The sequence below is a fragment of the Magallana gigas genome, chromosome 4 (genome assembly GCF_963853765.1).
Source record: "Magallana gigas chromosome 4, xbMagGiga1.1, whole genome shotgun sequence".
In the NCBI taxonomy this organism is placed as follows: domain Eukaryota; kingdom Metazoa; phylum Mollusca; class Bivalvia; order Ostreida; family Ostreidae; genus Magallana; species Magallana gigas.
The window spans coordinates 8,857,081-8,877,434 of NC_088856.1; the positions used below are offsets into that span (position 1 = coordinate 8,857,081).

At 35.8% G+C, this 20,354-nt stretch overlaps 2 protein-coding genes across 4 annotated transcripts in view; one reads left to right on the forward strand and one right to left on the reverse strand.

Moving 5' to 3' along the window:
- Nucleotides 1–11,379, reverse strand: part of LOC105327441 (uncharacterized) — a 49,833-nt gene extending 38,454 nt beyond the window's left edge. The window contains exons 1-13 of the mRNA XM_034450435.2: nt 11,048–11,379; nt 10,786–10,859; nt 7,848–7,970; nt 7,179–7,318; nt 6,709–6,808; nt 6,295–6,504; nt 4,826–5,071; nt 4,259–4,444; nt 3,810–3,995; nt 3,355–3,525; nt 2,978–3,137; nt 1,892–2,055; nt 1,049–1,300 (exon numbers count right to left, since the gene is read on the reverse strand). Of these exons, the coding sequence (XP_034306326.2) occupies nt 1,049–1,300; nt 1,892–2,055; nt 2,978–3,137; nt 3,355–3,525; nt 3,810–3,995; nt 4,259–4,444; nt 4,826–5,071; nt 6,295–6,504; nt 6,709–6,808; nt 7,179–7,318; nt 7,848–7,970; nt 10,786–10,859; nt 11,048–11,189 (2,154 nt within the window). The 5' untranslated portion in view covers nt 11,190–11,379. The remainder of the gene's footprint in view (nt 1–1,048; nt 1,301–1,891; nt 2,056–2,977; nt 3,138–3,354; nt 3,526–3,809; nt 3,996–4,258; nt 4,445–4,825; nt 5,072–6,294; nt 6,505–6,708; nt 6,809–7,178; nt 7,319–7,847; nt 7,971–10,785; nt 10,860–11,047) is intronic.
- Nucleotides 11,380–13,170: 1,791 nt separating this feature from the next.
- Nucleotides 13,171–20,182, forward strand: LOC105327437 (centrosomal protein of 83 kDa). 3 transcript variants are annotated; one of them, XM_011427918.4, is made up of 13 exons: nt 13,171–13,200; nt 13,737–13,957; nt 14,101–14,251; nt 14,498–14,722; nt 14,851–15,099; nt 15,477–15,723; nt 15,961–16,105; nt 16,492–16,641; nt 16,764–17,127; nt 17,478–17,578; nt 17,723–17,915; nt 18,145–18,177; nt 19,134–19,265. In XM_011427918.4, the coding sequence occupies exons 1-12, from the start codon at nt 13,186–13,188 to the stop codon at nt 18,148–18,150; spliced, it is 2,067 nt and encodes a 688-aa protein (XP_011426220.3). In that variant the 5' UTR covers nt 13,171–13,185; the 3' UTR covers nt 18,151–18,177; nt 19,134–19,265. The 3 variants fall into 3 exon arrangements, with proteins under 3 accessions (XP_011426220.3, XP_011426218.3, XP_011426219.2); XM_011427916.4 differs by lacking the exon at nt 18,145–18,177 and having other exon boundaries at nt 19,134–20,182; XM_011427917.4 differs by lacking the exons at nt 13,171–13,200; nt 18,145–18,177 and adding an exon at nt 13,232–13,321 and having other exon boundaries at nt 19,134–20,182.
- Nucleotides 20,183–20,354: the final 172 nt, after the last annotated feature.

Here is a 20,354-nt window from a genome sequence, read left to right on the forward strand (position 1 = left end):
ATATCAACAAATAACATTTGACCCAATAGTTCATAAATACAAAGCAGACCCAATAAATAAGCAAGTTTGAGTGTATATATATATATATATATATATATATATATATATATATATATATATATATATATATATATATATATATATATATATATATATATATATATATATATATATATATATATATATATATATATATATATATATATATATATATATATATTATATGGTATAGATTTTGAACCGAATTTTGATACCGTTATATAGTTAAAAGTCCATAATCCAACTTTCAATGTAATTTCAATTCTTTCTTTTTTTTAAATATTTGAATATTGTATGACACGTTTAGTTAATTTTTGGTATAGTTTGATTCATAGATTGTTTCTATCTCCTCTGGAGATCCATCATTCACGAATTTAGGAACTTGAGAAACGTAACCAAGTGTCACTTAAAATCGTAGATTCTGATTTAGACCTCATGCTATGTAATCCCTGTCTTTGGTTGGTGATGGTTCCTAGACGAGTCGGAAAATTCTTTGGCATTGTCTCTTTAACCCAGAAAATTACAGTTTTAGCTTGCATAAGTAACCTATTTTCTGATGTGACCAGGAAGCTTGCAGTGGATTTACAAGTTCAATTTTCAGTATTCCATGTATCAATAGCGATGTACCGTTTTTAGTATTATCGATTTTATTTATTTTTTATTTCATAGAAAAAATACTTTAAATATCTCATCACACATCTATCAAATTTATTACTGTATACAGGGAAAAAATCGCCCCCGTTTTATTTTCGCATCTTTCGCTCTCGTTGTCAGAGGGCCAAAAACGGGGCAAATTCCATATTGCAAATAATGTCTTTGTTAACACAACTGCATCTGGGCGACTTCAAGACTGGGCGAAACCATTTGCAATTGTACAAGGGCGAAAATAATACGGGGCGAAAATAACCCTGTATACAGCATGTCTTATCGGTTGCTTGTTGCACACCAATGAAAAGAATGGTGGTTTACAAGTTTTCTCTTTACAATTGGCAAATCACGGGCCACCTACTGTAACGTTGTGTTCCCTCTGTGATTTGATGTCCTCCTGGTATTTAGCCATGCCTTTTCGGAGAATTTCTTGAACGAATCCATTCACAAGGTCCATAAGAACTCTATCCTTCACATCCCCGTTGTTTGTAGTGTCCACAGATGCATGCTGGGAGTTTAGGGGTTTCCTGTCCCTCCCCGTCACCCCTTCCGCTGACGTCATCCTTTTACTTTGGTGAGGGTTTTTGTGAAGAATCCACGTGATTTGTTTTCTCTGAAATATATTTCATTGTTGATTTTTAAAAAAAAAATGATTTCATTTAATTTTAATTAAGACAAAATGTTGTTGTCCAGAATGGAGTACAAAAGAAAACAGAACGTACTGATTAGCTTCGTAATGTCGTATAAAACACGTCACATAACATGAACGCCAGTGCATTTGAATGGTTATTGTTTTTGTTCATTGTATGTTCAAATGAAAAATTAATCCCACCAAATGCAAAATCCTATCTAAATGGAAATAATGATGCATGGACAAATCGATTCGATGTCTTTTGTCCTTAATCACACATTACAAGGTGATCACCATTCACAAATATAAATAGGGCTATAATTGCAAGTGCTTCGACATCTTTGAAATGACGTGAAATTGTACAAAATCTTCGTCAATAATTAGAATAGCCAATCGGACACATGCCATGCAGATATAATGTTTTGGTAAAATTTAGCAATGTAATGGAAAACTTTAAACTATTAGATTGCTTATCAACGGTACGCTACTTGTATAATGTATCGCAGAGAAGGGCTAATTTTGATAACATTTAAAATGTATTTAAACTACATGTATATCCACACAAACATCTACCTTTGGGGGACATGTCTCCCTCCCTTCTGACGTCAGAGCACTGTCCCTCCTCTCGGGAATCCTTGTGGGGGGTTTCCTTGTAGCACAGGTTTTGTTTTTGTCTTTCTGACTTTTTGCCGCGAGATGCTTCACAAATCCCAAATAATCACACTCGGAAGGAAGGTCTATATAAATTATTTATAACCATTAAATTCAAGAGAATTACACAGAATACATAGAATGATGCTGTTTGAAAAGACAACCAACCAAATTACTCCAATGTAACTGCTTGTCGTAATCTAAAATCGCTCTTTTAGTATACTTGTTGCTATAATTTCGAAATGCGGATACTTATCCCTATAGATACGGCTGTGGACAGCATTGTTAGTGGCGAGGAGACTGACCATTATATGGCAAGCGTTGCTACCCGTGGCGTAACACAAATGTTCATTATAGATTTATTGTATTTACGTACAAAGCTTTTCTAATAGCTCTTGTATAATTAATGGCGTTCGTAGGTGGCGTGTGTTAGTACAACGTACGTACGCTGTACTGAAGTTTAATCACCTCGAGCCTAATGTACTAATCCCAATTATCTAATCTTGTAATTAAAATACATAGAACAAACGGAAACAACGAAATCATAGCTTTTATACGTTTACACATTGTGTCGTATATACAGATCGAAAGTTTGGTTATATATGGCGTATTTTGCACTCGAGGGCTGCCTGACTTGGGAATATTCTTTCGATTAATTCATAAATTCGAAATAAAACCAAAATATAAAAACGCATAGAATATATTAACCTAGCTTGCTAATACAAAAGGGTTATATAAAGTTTCAATATTCATAATTTGTAAATTTAAATTTGATAAAGAAAAAAACCCCATAAAATACACTGTTTTACCTTCAGAATAAAACCAACTATTAAGAAATAAATAATCATACCAAAAAAACATGAAAAATAAAATGAATGCAAAATATGTAAAAGAAGCATAATATCTTGTAATAGTTTACGTAATTCTTGAATTCTTGAACATAAAAAATAGTAATAAAAGTACACGTAATTATTGCTTCATAACAGCTGCATGAAAATTGAGCTTTACCTTTCGATGGAATAAGATCCTTCCGACTTTCTTTCGGGTTGTTGAAAATGTCTTTCACGGAGATGAATTGACTGTGGCTCCCTCGTAGAGAGCCCGCCCGGAATGATCCAGTTTTCACGAATCCGGACCCTTGACTAGAATATATCACTCGGATACTTCTCTGAAAAGAAATTTATCGCAGGCGGTCATTTAAATTAAATTATCTAAATGTAATGGACTTATAATCTTGTTAAAACCATTAATTTCATTTCATTATCAAGCTTTTAGTATGCCGCTTTACAATTTGTATGTGTCAAAGGGTACATTTTTAAAGCAAGAGTTAATCGAATCGAATCAAATAATGTTTAATCTTCAATCTCCGGTACAAAATAGATTACTTCTAGGTGAAGATTTTTCCAGTTGCGTTTAATGTTTTCTATTGCCGAAAGTGAATAAGATAAAAAGCTCCAGATGGCGCCTACTGCTTCCTGTTCCGACTCATGATCCAGCGCAATAGTTCTCCCGCGCATCTCAACTGTATCTGAGAGAAGATCGATTCGGACGGTCACCTGTTACAAAAGAATTGTATTGTATCAAATTAATAGTTTGTTTATGTGTATATGAAACGAGAATGTTATAATGATATTTTTTTTCAGGAACTTGATATATGAGAGCTTGATAAAGCTGGAGAAGAGTCTAGTATCAGACTCAAAAACCGGAAGTTGTAATACGTTTTGTGGACCTCCACCAGGGAAAGGTTTATTTTTGTCCTACTATTTGTGAATTAAAATAAATAACGTTTCATGAGAGAGAGAGAGAGAGAGAGAGAGAGAGAGAGAGAGAGAGATCTCACCGTCGGATATTGCACTAGGACCCCTTCGTTCCACGTCCAGCAGTAGTGTGCCTCGTGTAGCCGACTCACGTTCCTGCAGCCTCCGACGAGTACCTGTCTAAATCCAGAGGGAAACCCCAGGACTGCTATAAACCGGACGGTGATCTCAATGTCGTCCGGGGCGGGGGTCGGCGTCCAACTCAGCGTCTGAGGGGGACACCGAGCAGTGTTCATTTAAATTGTTTGATAACTGTTGACATATCAATTCATTTGATCTCATCATTTATCATTTTTCAAGTAATCAAACTTTCATCATGAAGAAAGAGCGAATCTAAGAGTGATGTTCTACGTGAGTGCAGTATCCTATATAGTTATACAATTTCTTTTCAAGGACTAAAAAAAATATTCATACGATAAGCTATTGACTTGAAATTAAATAATTTGCAGAGTATATACTTGCGTTTACTTACCGGTCCCTTATTGGGGGTCAGGCCCACCTGAGTCAGGTGGAAGGCCCGGTCACTCTGGAGCCCAGGAAACGTTTCCAGGACGATGTCGCAATCACGTGACTTCCTGGTGTCGCACGGGGTAAAGAACCCTAGCTGGTTCAGAATCTCTATCGTGTGTAGGATATCCCACTCCTTGTCTGTTATATTCTGACACACGCCAAATCATGAATATTAAATTTGAAATAGTTATTTTACTTTCCACAAAAGAACACTTTATTTTCATTTTTGCTAGCTCGTTTTGTTGTAAAAATCATAATTTTAAAATAATTCTGATATATAGATTGTAAATAAATCCAGAACCTTAACTTAACCACATTCAATGAAGTACTTTGGGGATTTTCATTCTCCTTTTAAATGAAAAGAAAGTTTTTGATCCCTCTTGCAAAGTCAAGGGTTTATGACCCGCTCCCCTTCTTACAAACACCGCGTTCACAGATTGGGTTAAAAGTGAACGTTTTAAAAGTGAACGTTTTTGGTTGGATACGTAGATGTATATCGCGATCTCGTCTAAACAAAAATCAATTCTACCTGCCACAACAGAGGGATGAGGCTCTCCCGGAGTATCCCCTGTTTGGCCACGTCCTCTAGGGTTTTAACCAGTACCCCGGGGTCCGGCCGGTGGGCGGGATCCGCGCCCCAGAACTTCCTGGAGTCGAACTGGTAGACTTTGGCCTGGTCCAGTACATGTACTGACACCAGCAGTAGTGCCAGGGTCCGGGGATCCGTACAGATGATGGGTTCCTCACTTACTGGGTACAGTCGAAGAATGCAATTCTGTAAATTGAACGCATTTATTACAGGTTATTGACATTCGTAGTTGCAGTAGGCAACAAAATGTATAATTATAGCCTGTCCCAAGTTTTTTAATAAAAATACCCATATCTGTGAAAGAAGTACAGTTGAAATCGATGAAATGGAAAATATCCAAGATAAATTCATTGACAAATTATCCTTTTTACACTCATAAAAGTTTACAGGAACGAAAACAAATTTCTTACGGAGATTTATACTGAGAAATGTTTACGTCTTTTCTCCATTCGGAAGTACTCGGGACATCTCGCGCAATTTTTCAACATTATCATCCGGGCTTGTTAATTGCTGATGCAATGCAAAATGTCCGTAGACTTTCTATTTTGGGATGTGTATTGAAACCTGAAGCGGTAGAGGGGGCGTTTCAAAACAGATAATCTGGACATTTTTCATATTAGTGGATAAACGTAGTTTGAGCATAAAGGTATATATTATCATCGAAATATCAAGCGAAAAGTGGTGGAAGCAAAAACCCGGGACAGAGTACAGTATATGAGTTTAAGATTGCTACTACATGTAGATGGTAAGCAGCAAGGTGTGTGTCACAAACCACTCCTATCGGCAAGATTCAGTAAGTTATGTGTATACAGATATAGGATAACTACCTTAGATATTTTAAACAAATGAGTTTTCGAGGTGATTTTTTTCTTGCACGTTATATTCATTGATATTATGGGTATCGTTGTTGTGCAAACTGCATTTAAAATTGACCACCGGTAGTCGGTACATAACCGCCAAGTGTGCAGATGGTCGTGCATGGGTTAGAATCTTGGACATGAAAGACGATTCTTACAAACGGGTGCCAATTGTTTCTTCGCCATAAACCTAAGCATCGACGCGTATCTTGTGAACAGCGTAAAACCGAAAACCATTTTAACGAGGGCTTGGACTTTTGGCAGTTGTGTCAAACAGCAATATGATGTATGCCTGTCTATTTCATTGCTAGCCACTCAGCCACGACTCTTTGAAATCAACAATATTTTGTCTGGCTTTTGAACTTAGACTTCGCAATCTATGCATATTTCACTCGAACCTACGTCATTTTTAACTTTAATTTGATGCAAGACAGATACATGTAGTTACTTCCTACCGAAAATCCAGGTTCTTGTTAAAATGGTTCAAACATTTTTTTCAAATCATAAAGACAAAGGTACAAAGAATAATTATTACCAAACACAATTTATTACTTTTGATTCCAAAAAGTCGATCATGTCTTCATCTGCTTTGGTTTCTTTCATGACTTTGAGAAAGTCGCTTTCATTCATCAGAACGGTCTTGGAAGATCTAATATTCCTTGTGATTTTCCTGACTGACGGATGCTCCTTTGTAAATTGTGAATGCCACTCTGTTTTACATTTTATGATGTTTTGGATCGCTGACTTTACTTCGCTCATTCCCTGAAAAAAGAGAAGTAAATAGAATAAGGAATATTAGTATTTGGATTCTCTCTCTCTCTCTCTCTCTCTCTCTCTCTCTCCTCTCTCTCTCTCTACATTTCGATCTCTCTCTCTCTCTCTCTCTCTCTCTCTCTCTCTCTCTCTCTCTCTCTCTCTCCATTTCGATAAACGTTATTTATTTTAATAATAGATACAAAAATTAACCTTTTTTTGATGAAGGTCCACAAAATGTATCACAACTTCCGGTTTTGAGTCCGATACTAAACTCTTCTCCAGCTTTGTTAAGCTCTCAAATATCAAGTTCCTGAAAAAATTAGAACCATTTTAACAAGACCTTGGGCTTTCGGTTAATTGGACGTAGCTATCTATTCATTGTGTCAAAACAAGTTAAAAATGACGCGGTTTCAAGCGAAATATGCACCGATTGCGTAATCTTAGCTCAAATGCCAGAAAAATCTTGTTGATTTCAAACAGCCATGACTGAGTGGCCAGCAATGAAATAGACATGCCTACGTCACATTGCTGTTTGACACATCTACCCAAAGTCCAAGCTCTTGTTAAACTGATTCTATCATTAAATTATTGTAAAATCTAAAAGTTATCATTGCTTCAGTTGTGTGTGTGAATGTGCTTAAGTGGTGATGCTTTGTGAATGAGATGAGATGACTTTCTACCCCTTTGTGTTGGATCCTGTCACACTTTTCTGGATCTTTTTGATACGGTTCACCAGCTCTGCCCTAATGCCGTGGTAGTTTGCTGTCCGAGTTTTTCCGAAGCACTGTGTAAATATGATGACAACATCGGGATTTGATATCTGACAATAAAAAAACCCATTGAATTAGTAATCTAAGGTAAAGGAATTGTTCTGTTTTGCGAAATCAGCGACTGTAAAAAAAGCTAAACTAACCTTGATAAGCACAAAACATATATTACCGCTATACTTGATGCCTAGGTATCATTTAATGGCAAAATTAATATATAATCAAAATTTATATTTTTTCGAGTGAAAAAATATAAAGCATATTGCCCCAAAACTTGAAGTACAAGTAAAAACTGATTTATTTGTAAAATCTTGCGGGTACAACGGGTGTTTCATTGTATTAAAATGATAAATAATGAATATGACTATTCTTTTAAAAATGTTAAGTTTGATAAATTCTACTGGACATAATGGATAGGCACATGTATATAAGACTTTCCTATCTTGATTTCTGAAGTCCAAATTTAATTAATTGTTCTCTCCAACTGATTTGTTAGGATGTCTGACGTATGAATGAAAAGAATACAATAACTCAAATGAAATGTAAGTAACAGCGTTATGACGTTTGACGTCACCGCCTTGCCTTGTAATGAATATCCATCCAGGTCTGTAGGAAATCGTCTGCTGCCTCCATGCCGTCAGCAGACAGACAGAGCAGATACAGAGTACTTCTGGTGTAGAAGAAACTCTGCAGTCCGCGGAATATCTGTAACGAGAGAGAGGCCGAAGATAGAACATAGTGATTTAGTTTAAGCAGATTCACTGCAGTATGAATTATCTGTTCCACCAAAGACAAAATTAAAATAATGAGACTTCTGAAATAAGCTTTGACTTTAGTAAAGATGGCCCTGGATGAGCTCTGTGTATTTGGTGGTAAGATCATTTATACGGTGTAAGTTCATGGCGGGTTTTATTAGCAGTGTAAACCTTTGGGATTGCAGCGACAGGTACCATTTTGACAACTACATGTAGTAATAATTGCATGCCGAGATTCGATTTGACATTGGGGCGATACAAAGATTATAATGTGTAATTCCTTTTCCTTTGTACAGGAAGGTAATCTTTAGATGTACAGGGAAGTAACCCTTACCTAAAAAGGAGTAACTCTTACTTTCACAGAAAAATTAACCTTACTTGGACATGAAGGTAACCCTTTCTTGTACAGAAAAGTATTCCTTACCTTTACACCTCAGGCAGGTAAACCTTGCTTCAGGCACGTAGCACAAGCACCAACTTTTTTGGGAGTATGTAAAAAATTGATATGAAAATAAGGAAAGGAGGAGTGAAATTGAAGTTTTATACTACGCCAGCCAGCCCCCCCCCCCAAATTTGGTTGGTTGAAATTAAAGTTATATACTATGCCAGCTAGCCCCCCCCCCCCCACGGATTAGGATTTTGAAGATTTTAGGAAAGATAGAATTTCCATTCCTTTTTTTTTTTTTTTTTTTTTGCTTGTCAAGATTTTTTGGATGAGTCTGCCCCCCCCCCCCCACTTTCAAAAACGATGCTACGAGCCTGTGCTTGTGGAATGACCCTCAATGTACATGCTGGGAGATAACCTTACTTGTACAAGGTGATAATCTTTATGTATGTAGGGGTAACTCTTACTTTTACAGGAAAATAACCCTTACTTGGATCGGGATGTAACCCTGTACAGGAAAGTATTCCTTACTTTTACATGAATTCAGATGAGCCTTACTCTTACGTGGAGGTAATCCTTACTTGTAAGTTTTAGTTTTTCCTGACCTCGCGTGCCGTCTACTTGTACAGAAAGGTAAACCGTACACGTACATATTGAGACAACTGTTACTGTACAGAAAGATGGCGCTTTCTTTAACAAGGAGGTTTCCCTTAATTATAAGAAAGGTAGGGTTTTTTTATACAGGGGGTAACCCTTAGCAGTAAACAATAGTATACCTTAATTGTACGAGTGGAAACCTTTACTTGCATAGGGTGATAAAACTTTCTTGTAGAGGGAGGTAATCCTTACGTATTGCACATGCAGGTGAACCTTACTTGTATGGGAGATTAAACTTTATTCTAAAGAAAGAAAACCCTTATATGTAAATGGAGGTTTACTTGCATGTACAGGAAAGTTACCTTTACTTGTACAGGGAATTAACCCTTTCTTGCGGAGAAGTAACCCTTACATTTAACAGGAAGGTAACTGTTACCTGTAATGGGAGTTTATCCTTTCTTCTACAGGGAGATACCTCTTGAAACGAGAGAAAACCCTTATTTGTACAATGGGGTGACCGTTATTTGTACAGGGATTTAACCCATTCTTTTCATCTACAGGAAAATAACTCTTGTACCAAGAAGTACTTCTTACTTGTACAGGGAGGTAACGCTTAATTGAACAGGGGGTAATTTTTACTTGTATGGAAATGAAATCCTTATTTTTAAGGTCGGAAACCTTTACATATTCACATGCACAGGAAGGTAATCCTTACATTAAGAGGGAGGCTAACCTTACTTGTACAGGCTGGTAACCTTTTACTTGTACAGAAAGGTAACTCATACTCAGTACGGTAGTCTTTACATATGTATATGACAGACACCTTTACTTGAGCAGGGATGTAACACGGACATTTTTATTTATTCATAAAAGTACATTTATACCATAAGTGTACAGGATTTAAACCATTTCTTGTATATTTAGGTAACCTAAATCATACAAATAAGGTAACCTATACTTAAACATGATATTAACTCTTAATTGTACAGGGAGGTAATCCTTACATGTACAGGAATGTTATCCTTACATATTCCTGGAGGTAACTTTACTTGTAAATAAAGGCAACTTAAGTGTTATTTCTACGTGGAGATAACCAACAGTTGTACAGGAAAGTAACTCTTATTTATGCAGAAAAGAATAACGTTTATATGTACAGGGGGATCACTTTAACATACATAGAGATGTTTCCTGCTAATCTTAAACATACATGGGGGTCGCTCTTAGTTACACAGGGTGGTAACCCTTACATGTACAGAGATGGAACTGTAACATGTGCAAGGGGGTAAATGTTACATTTTCAGGGAGGTAATTGTTACATGAACAGGAAGACTATTGTTACATGAACTGGTAGGTAGGTAGGTGTTACATTTACTGAAAGGTAGCCGTTACAGGTATAGGGAGGTACCCATTCCATGTACATGAAGGTCAATGTTACATGTCCAGGATAACCCTTGTTAAATGTACAGGGAGGTAACTGTAACATGTACAAAGAGGCATCTGTTACATGTACAAGAAGGTATCTGTTACATGTACAGGGAGGTAACTGTTAGTTTTACAGGGAGGTTATCCTTACATGTACAGGCAGGTTAACCTTACTTGTATAGGGAGGTAACCCTTTATACTTGTGTTGGGAGGTTACATATACATGTACAAAAAGGTAACTGTTACTTGTACAGGGAGGTTAGTTTTACTCATACAGGGATTTAATCCTTTTTTGTATAGAGATGCAAGGCCTTCTTGTATAGGGAGGTAACTCTTACTTGTATAGAGAGGTAATCCTTACCTTTTTTCCAGACCACTCCCAGATCTCCACCAGTTCCCTCCCTTTGTCGTCCGCATCTTCTGTGAACGATGACACTTCAATATAAAAAAAAACACATTTATCTGCTAGGCATTTTAAAGAAATGTTCTCTTTCAAAATGATTTTCTATACATATCTAAATTATGATAATTCAAAAGTTTTAAGGTTTTTAAAAATATCAATAAAATAAACGACCGTTTTACTTTTTCATACGATTTCGTTTTAATTAAAGAATTACACTCACCTCCCTGCGGTCGCCATTCCCATGTATGAATGGTAACTCCATTGTCACAACTAGTTCTGTTGTCGTGCTCCGTCAATCCAAATAAAGCGGAGACGAGGCTGGATTTTCCGCATCCCGGGGGTCCAAGCACAAAGATCCTCATGTTTTATACATCCTTAAAACAACAGAAAAAGACCGACCAAACTCTTCATGTCTGCTCAAGTATCTTTTATGATTGCTTTAATATCTAACAGAACTTTGCTAATTACATTAGAGATATAAAAAACAGAAAATCTTCCCGAAAACAGATTTTAGTCAATAGCAAATTCGAAGACAATTGGTGTTTTTAGTTGGTGCTTTGCTTTCCATGCGTCAGATTCAATTGATAGGATGGCATGTTTGATAAAAATAGTTTGTGTTCTGACGTAAAATTTTCCTACGGAAATTCCTTCCAATTCAAGATGCCACTGACAATGCGAAAAACAGTGCGCGGGCTGGGTAAATATGTAAGGGGACTTATCGAATTCCCGGACATGTTGTCCAGGCAAAATCAATCCGAAGGAAGGATGCAACTGATAAGGAAAACTTCAATTGACAATACCGAGTCATCGCGCCCCCGGCAAAGCAACTCTTCATGAATATTTTATTGGTCTTTTTTCTTAGAGGTAGATTCTACAACCTTTATTAATTGTCGCTAATCGTACTGGGCTCGTGAATAACGGATGTATTTGATTCTACAAAGACCGACGATCACGAAAAGATTAACGACCAATGCAAACAAAGATAATGAACAAGTTGAACAAGGATATCATTATAAAGGCGAAATAAAGCAGGCATGAAATAAGTAACAATCAAACCAAAAAATGGAAAGAAAAAAAGAATGAAAGAAATAAATCGTTAAGTAAAATATTACGAGAGCAAGATTATTATGGAAAAATATGTAACATTTTAGAATACGAAAGGTTTACCATACCAACACATACATGTAAGCAATACAAATACATGTAAAAAAAAAAAAAATAGTAGTTTTTAGTTTCGTGTATAATCGTTACTTGTAATTTAATTTGATAAAAATAAAATTCAGTAAATGACACGTACATTTATATATCATTGAGGAATACAAAACCATGCAATTACTTTTTGTGGGAAATTTCATCGATAGCACCGAAAAATAGCGCCATACAATACAAAATCGATTGTTAGTGTTATCATACATGTAGCAAAAGACAGTGGAAATTGTAAATATACATGTAATACTTTTAAGAAGCTGTGCTACATGTAGTATAACATTGTGCTTCATTGTGCTTCTAATTAAGCTCTTATACATGTGATTCTTTAATGTTTAAATATTGCACTATCTATTATTTCACTATGCTCATTACATTTTTTTCCAGGCGGACTGAACAGTTAAAGACTGATTTCCACTTCTTGAATTTGGAACTGAAGATTTTGAGAGATTTTTTTAAATTATATATGCGTCTAGATAGTGCCTGTTTGAGTAATAAGTGAAGTCGTAGAACTTGCATATTGATTTTATTTTTAATGACTATCTCTGAATGGGTCACTCTCCTAGCTGAACGCGTTCCTTTCCCGTACAATGGGGTTTTTAAGCCCCTTTTCCTTTTACATTTCATTAATAAGTTGGCTATATAATTATATGAAATATAACTTGAAATTTTGGTAGTTAAAAGTGTAAGATATATAATTACTTGAGCTCACTTTTATCAACCCATATTTAATTATTAATCTTGCATTAACTACAACATATAACGTTGATTAATTTTAGTTATTCTAAATTATCAATGAAACTTAATCAGTAATTAGCAATTTATTGTGATTTTTCGATGATAATTAATTAGCATACACGCATGCATTGTTTTACGTTTAATGACAATGCATGTGTTCTGACATGTTTTCCAATTCACAATGGCAAAGTCAACATGGTAATTAACTGATTAAATTCAGGTGTTTAAATAGCCTTGTATACATATTCATACGTGCATGTGAATAAAAACCTCTATATGTGCTGTAACATCAGACGATTATGAATTTTTTATAAAATGGAAACTTTCGTAGAGACAAAATTTTATCATCCGTCAAAAGCCAGGATCAATGATAAAACGTTTAAAAAGATAAAACTCGACGAATATTACACCACGATGGACGACGATAGGGTACGTTGATCTCTTATTTCGGAAATACCGTTTTATGTTCAGAGTTTAGTTCTTGCAGTGAACAACGCATGCGTGAAAGTTTGTTGTCATTCGAAAAGGAAATGATGTGAGACTGATAACTGTATGTGTTTGTCAATTTTTGCATATACTTTTTACTTTAAAGTGATTTTATGTTGAATTGACAAATATATTTAGAAAAGATAGCGTAGGAAATTGCATCTCCCGGCTGCAGGTATTTCAGAAATAAAGTTTGCTGCAAACCGGGAAATGTGTCTAAACTTGCAAGACAATGACTGTCATTCGGTATAATTAATGTTATGAATGTTCATTCAATCTTTCATTGTACGTTTTTTCTTATTGGTTACATGGCATTTTTTATGTAATGCCGATATTAATTACAGGCACAGAGAAACAAAAATATGATAGTGAACATAGTTATTATTCCATAGATATAATGTTCAACTATCTAGTACAGTAGTATGGCAGGTGAATGGAGAAATATATTATTATCTTGAAGCAATTTGATTTTTCAACAGGATTTAGTTCAAGATACTGACAGTGTGAAGATGGCCAGCACAAGCTTTCAGGGGAGCTCTGGCCGCAATGTGACAGGTCTTCCTCCTGTTGCACCTAACTTGGCATCCTCTCTACCTCAGCTCACATCAGAGACAGAATTACAAAAGTTGCTCGCAGATGAACGCATGCGGAGTCAGATGCACAAGACAAATTATGAACAGCTTAAAGAGGAACACAAACGGTTTGAATTTCTTTATTATGATATTCGTAGAATTTTTAATGCAGTTATGCTACACATGACCCTGCAAGGCAAAGTGATACATTTCTTAAATCCTACTTTCTAGACAGGAAGGTACATTGCAATAAACTTGTTTTGCCTTTCAGGCTACAAGATGAGTTTGGACATTTGGAGGAAGAAATCAAAAGAACCGTGGAAGAGAGTAAGATTGTACAGGAGAAGTATAAGACCATGTATGAACAGGCGCGAAGAGAACTTGGGGAGAAAAGTGCTCAGTTGGAGGAAATTCGCACCAGTGTAAGCCTATTTTATTTTTTATTTCACTGTCTCAGATTTGATGACTATTACAAAGTAGACATCAAGTTTTAAGGACACAGAATAAGTATCAAGTAAGAGATAATTTGCAAGAAAAATGTTTTTGGGGTTAAGAATTGTTGCAGATAACATCATAAAACTGTGGGTTTCAAATTTAGCACTTCTAAATTTCTTTTTTGTCTGTTGTTTGACAAATTAATCCATAATATAATGATTTTATTATAACAGGTGGTCACTCCACAAAGGCTTGAAATAATTCGTACACAAGCCACAGAGGAAATCTCCAAGATGTACAAAGAGCGCTTCCACAAACAGGAACAAGAAGTGGAGGAGTATCGCATGCTGTGTAACCAGCTGAAGCACACGCTGGCCTTCACTCAGTCGGAGTACGAGACACAAAAGGCAGAATACCAGAGGATAGTTGAGGAGTATAAACTAAGTGCTGAGGCAGAGGTAATTTGGAATTAAGGTTCTACCATAATAAAACACAGACATGCTTTTCAAAACTAGATGATGTATTTGGAACAAATGTATACATATTTGCTTTTTCCCATTATTTAATTTCTGACCATGAATTTAAGGTGACAAATCTACGTAAAGAAAGGGAGACAACCATCACAAAGGTTCGCGAGGAGAGTAGCCAGGATGCGGAGCGTGTGCGGATTCTTCAGAAAGAGAACGCACAGCTTCTGTTAAAACTAAAGACTCTGACTCTAGAGCTGGAGGAGATTCACGCTCAAAGGGAGAAGCAGGGCTTTGAGACGGACAACATTACTCGAGTCCAGGGCAAGCAAATCACAGAGCTCTCAGCTACCATCAAGTCTCTGGAGGTAAAGCTTATCATTGATTACTAATTAAACATCACTTTTTTCTCCTTCACTACTGCTATAGCCCTTACAGGCCCTTTTCAATGATTCTAACTTTCCAAGACTTCCAACTTTAAAATATAAAACATGAATTGAGACCAATAGAAATGTACCTTGTAGTTTATAATAATGTCTTGCAATGTTATTCGTGTAACATTCATTTCATGAGATGAGTTGGTTGATGACTTGATAATGCATGTATGTACTGGCAGAAAATATATTCCATGTGTACTACTCATATTTTACATTTTATGTAACACATGATCAGTTGTCCTAGTCTTTCTTTTATTACATGTATTAACAACTATTAATTAACAAGTGGAGGTAATTTTCGTTAACAGACTGAAAGAGAGTCTCTGCGCCATCAGCTGGATCAGTTACAGAGGGACCTGGCCCTGACCGGAGACACACACAACAAGCTGACCGGTCAGATCCACGACCTGGAGAAAGAGAACGCCATCTGTAGGGGAAAGGTGGAGGAAATCACGCACAAAAACAAAGTAGACCTCACCAACCTCAAAATGGAGATGTTGAAGCAGCGAGGGGAGTTGGAGAGGGAGAGAGACAAGTTACTGAATGTGGTGGATGGTAGGTGTCAGACAGAAAATCTGTATATTAAATTATGTACTCAAGTTTTAGTTCATGTTAACTGCACATTGCCTGTTACAGTAAATGTACATGTATATGTATGTGTTTGTTACTCAGAATAAAAATTCTATTTAAAAGATGTCCATATAAAGTCTACTTGGTTTAATATTTTATTATGTAAGGATCAGAGGATCATCCTCTTTTTCAATATTGTTATATTGATATCTTATAAAACAGACCTACAGACCAAGCTAGAGATCAGCAAACACAAGAGTGACCAGCAGGCTCGAGCCCTGGTGGAGAAAGAGAGGGATGCTGTCCGTAGGGTGCAGGCCGCCAGGGAGGAGGAGTTTGTCAAACTGACCAAAGTCGAGAGTGAAAAGTAAGTCAACAGTGCTATGTTTATGTTAGCTGTCTAACTGACAAAAAAAAATAGACCATGATTATTGATAATTATCATAATAGAACTGATTAGAGATGGAGAGATAAGGATGGCAACTGTGGCTATGTAAGCTATCAATCATATACTATTTTAAGTTAACTGACAAAGTCAAGAGCACAAAGTAGAGTCAACAGTAGTGATGTTGGACCAAATATAGATAGTACATGTACATGAATATTTACTCTGTAAAATATGTGCCGCATACATGTATGCATAAATATATAACTTTGAATTTTACTGGTATGTTTTTACTTATGAGAAACATTCCTTATTATATGATGAATGCTATATACCATATTTGTACATAAAAAAATTTTTATTTAAAGGCTGGCTTTGGAGACCAAACTGCAGGAAATGGACAGGCGGAAGATTGATCAAGAAGCATACAAACATGCAGAGAAAGAGAAAATGGAGGATCGAATCCGAGCAACAAATGACGCAAAGGAAGCGGCAGAGCGTGAACTTCTAGTCCTAAAGTAGGTCAAGGTTATGCAAATTATTATGTAGCTGGTACATTTTCAGAATAATGCTAATTCTATAATGTTTTTATATGTACTGTGTATATTATTATATTTGATATATATATTTATTATTGCAGAAGCAAAGTTGATCATCATAACTCTCTACAGAACCAGTTAGAACGTGAACGCAGTGAAAACTCAGACTTAAAAAGTAAAATTTCGAGATTAGAAACTGAAGTTAATGCATACCTCGGAAATGAACATGATATGACGGATGATAATTTACGTCTGAGAAATCAAGTAGAGTTACTAAAGGAGGAAATCAAACTGACCAAGTCTCAGTTAAAGAAAGTGCAGGACAATCATGACATTATCTTGATGCAGCAAAAATCAGCATTCACTGAGGAGAAAGCCCAAGTGGACCATAGGCTACAGGAGTTACATGGACAGCTGAAGGAACTGCATGGGAAGTACCAGAGGGCGCTCACAGCCTATAAAAAGGTAGGCGGTCTTTTTCATGGTTGGACACTTGTCTGAAGTTATTATTTGAATCTGTTGTTTGCTTTTAGCCTGGACTAGTTAAAAAGTTTTCAAAATAACTGTCATTATCTTTTAAACAACATTATTGCATTTAATCTGACAGAGTCTGTTATTCCTGTTAGAGATTTAAAATCTGATTTTTCACAAATAATTGTTGGCGTTAGTGATTCTCTTCCTAATACATGTAATAGAAATGTGGATCCATAACTGGATTGAGATATTTGGTGTTGATTAACACCTGGTCTTTGTAATTCTAAGATTTACCAGACCTGCCAGCTTGTTTAAAATGTCAGTTAATTTTTACTTTTCAGTACAAGAAGAAAAGTATACATGTGGTGGAAAGATTAAAAGACAAAGTAGAAATTTTGGAAGCCAAGAATGTAGAAATTGAATTAGAAAAGAAGGCTCTACAGTGAGTGAATTTTGATACCATCAATTAACCATTCAATTATTAATCCATTTGATACTCAACATTGACAATACAACCATTTTGCATTTAACTGCCACTGATTAATGGTAATTGATTTTAAAATGGTGTTATCTCTGACCTTCACAGAGCCTGTGTACCTCAGGATATGTATAGCAAGCTGAAGAAACAGTGGAAGGACCTACAAAGGCGCCACAATGAGTATAAGAAGGTCCTTCTGTCCAGCGTATTCCCCGTCACCATCGGAGACATGTCCTTCGCCAACGTCACAATGCCGGCAGATCTGACCTTCCTACCGGGCAACATCAGCTACACTGAACAGGTACGCACAACAAAGGTGTTCAAGGGCTAGCTTAGTGTTGATAGTTTTAATAGAAGAACACAGCAGTCTTTCATTTTCATGTTGTTGATTGTTAATTCAAATAATCTTAATATATTTGTACATGTAGTAGACTCATAATACTCTCTTATGTTTGTTATTGATTGAAGGACAAATTCATGTAGTATCATTTTGTTGTTTTATATTTGACTTTTCCCCCCGACTGTTACAGCATTAGTAAAACATGACTCCATCATAGCTAGAGGTACAGTAGTTTCTTGGTATTTATAGTTGTACTCAGGAAAGTCCTCGCTTACCCTTCAGCAAATTCCCCCCAAAATTGATAATCACTGCCTGCTGTTTTCTTTCGCATGAAGATGTTGTCATTTTTGGCTGGGCAAGCTTCAGATTTTCCTGTGCATTGGTTATCAAAAGTAGAACAAAGATTAATCAAATATTCACAGATTGCAAGTAGATTTAAAAGAAATACTAATGATAGAATACAGCATTTAAAAATAAATCAAACTTTGGACACTATGTTACGTACTAAAAAAAAAGATAAATATAACCGTGCACACTGTACTTAGTTTAACAACTTAAGTTTTGGATTTATACTGGCATATTATTTCATTCACTCAACATAATTGATTGTATATACAATAATTCAAAAAGGTCACTTTAAATTCCGCTAGTTAGGAATGTTGCTTAATCTTGCTCCGACTTTGATCTCTGTGTTGTATACTTGTTGTACTGTTACTGTCTTCCATGTTACATGTATGTCTTTTTGTTCATTATTTATTTTTGTCTTTTACTTGGGCTTGTTTATATAAATGTATTGAGCTACCTACTCTTGCATTTTTATCTTGATGTGATATTTATTGGAAAATGGAAAATACTGAAGATTAACTTTGATATATTTAAACATTCTCTAATAATGTAACAATAAATACAGCCTACATTTGTTTGTTATACAATAGTCATGTACATGTAGATTAACTTTTGAAAATTTTTGTGTATGCAAATTATTGCATTACAAAGAAAATTATCTGTTTAATTCACATGCACTAGTTTTTGCTTCGGAAGTGTACACCAATAGTACAATAATTATAATACTATTTGGTAAACTGTATAGCAGATACAAGTGGATGTAGATTATTTACTATACCAAGGTATACAGAATGATCAGAACAACCATTAGAGATAAATTTTATGTGTTTGTAGGAGAGAAAGCATCAGGAGGACTTGCGACTTCTAAAGCAGAGGCTTGACCGGGTGGACGACAACCAGCGGAAACAGTTGGATGAGCTGCAGGAGATCGCCAGCAGCACCTTCCGTGGGACGTTCCCGGACCTGGACGAGAAGATCGGGGAGCGGATCGTAGAGGAGAAGATTGTGGAGACAGAGACTGTGATAGAACATGAGAGGATTGTGAAAGATGTCAGTGTGGAGGAACATTTGGAGGAAAGCATGGAAAAAGCCGACCCGGAGAAGTCCAGTTGATGACGGGGTCAGGGGTCGTCAGTCTAATTCATACTCAGTTACTGCTGTAACAGTGTCATGGTTGTATTAACGCAGGAAACAAGGCTTGTAACACATCACATGTATGCCAGTGCTATAATTACAATGGTGAAATTGATTTTCATAATTTACTCCTCAGTGAAAGGAAATTTTTTAATCTGGACAAGATTTAAAATGTCTTAATCATCAATTGTCACTCCATGCCTTGGTTGGCAGTCATTAAGGAGATGGTACATGTGTTTAATATTCCTGCCATTTGATAATTACAGGCCACCTGATTACAAATGTTATATTTATACCAGTAACTCTCTTCTCTAGCTGTGATATGGACCTAGTGGATATTTTCTCTTGATATATACATGTATTCATGCCAGTTATTTTTTGTTATTTGATACTGAGCTCTTCTTTATCTCCCTGTGCCTTGATGTAGACTAAGCTAACAACCAGTAGGTGGATAATGTAGCAGCAACGAGGTGCTTTGATGCATGTTGTAATTAGCACTGGATGAAACATTCAGCTGATCTGTAGTGGTACAATTTCTATAATGTGTAGTTCAGTAGTTTTCATTTATATTTTTATACAAGTCATATATCTGTAAAGTAATGTTAATTCTATCTTTATACATTTTACACAAATTTCAACTTATTCATCCCTCATAAAGAACTGTTGTTTCTGGTACATGGAGATTGCGAGTTCAGTAGATTTGTTGTTGTCTGATATTTTATTACGAGAATAAATTATTTATGATGATCTATCTCTGTTTTCTATTACATGCTTGTAAAGCCATTGATAAAATGCTGCATCATAATATTAAGATGTTCAGAACATGATTTGTCTGTGTGAAAAATGAACTATTTTTGCACAGGCATATTTTATAACTAAATTGGCAGATAATATTTTTCACATCAAAGAATGCCTGTCAAG

Excerpts from the sequence above, each read along its gene's own strand:
- LOC105327437 (XM_011427916.4), top strand. Across the intron at positions 14,252-14,497 it reads TGGAGGAAATTCGCACCAGT|GTGGTCACTCCACAAAGGCT; the intron begins GTAAGCCTATTT and ends TTATTATAACAG. Across the intron at positions 17,579-17,722 it reads TTAGAAAAGAAGGCTCTACA|AGCCTGTGTACCTCAGGATA; the intron begins GTGAGTGAATTT and ends TGACCTTCACAG.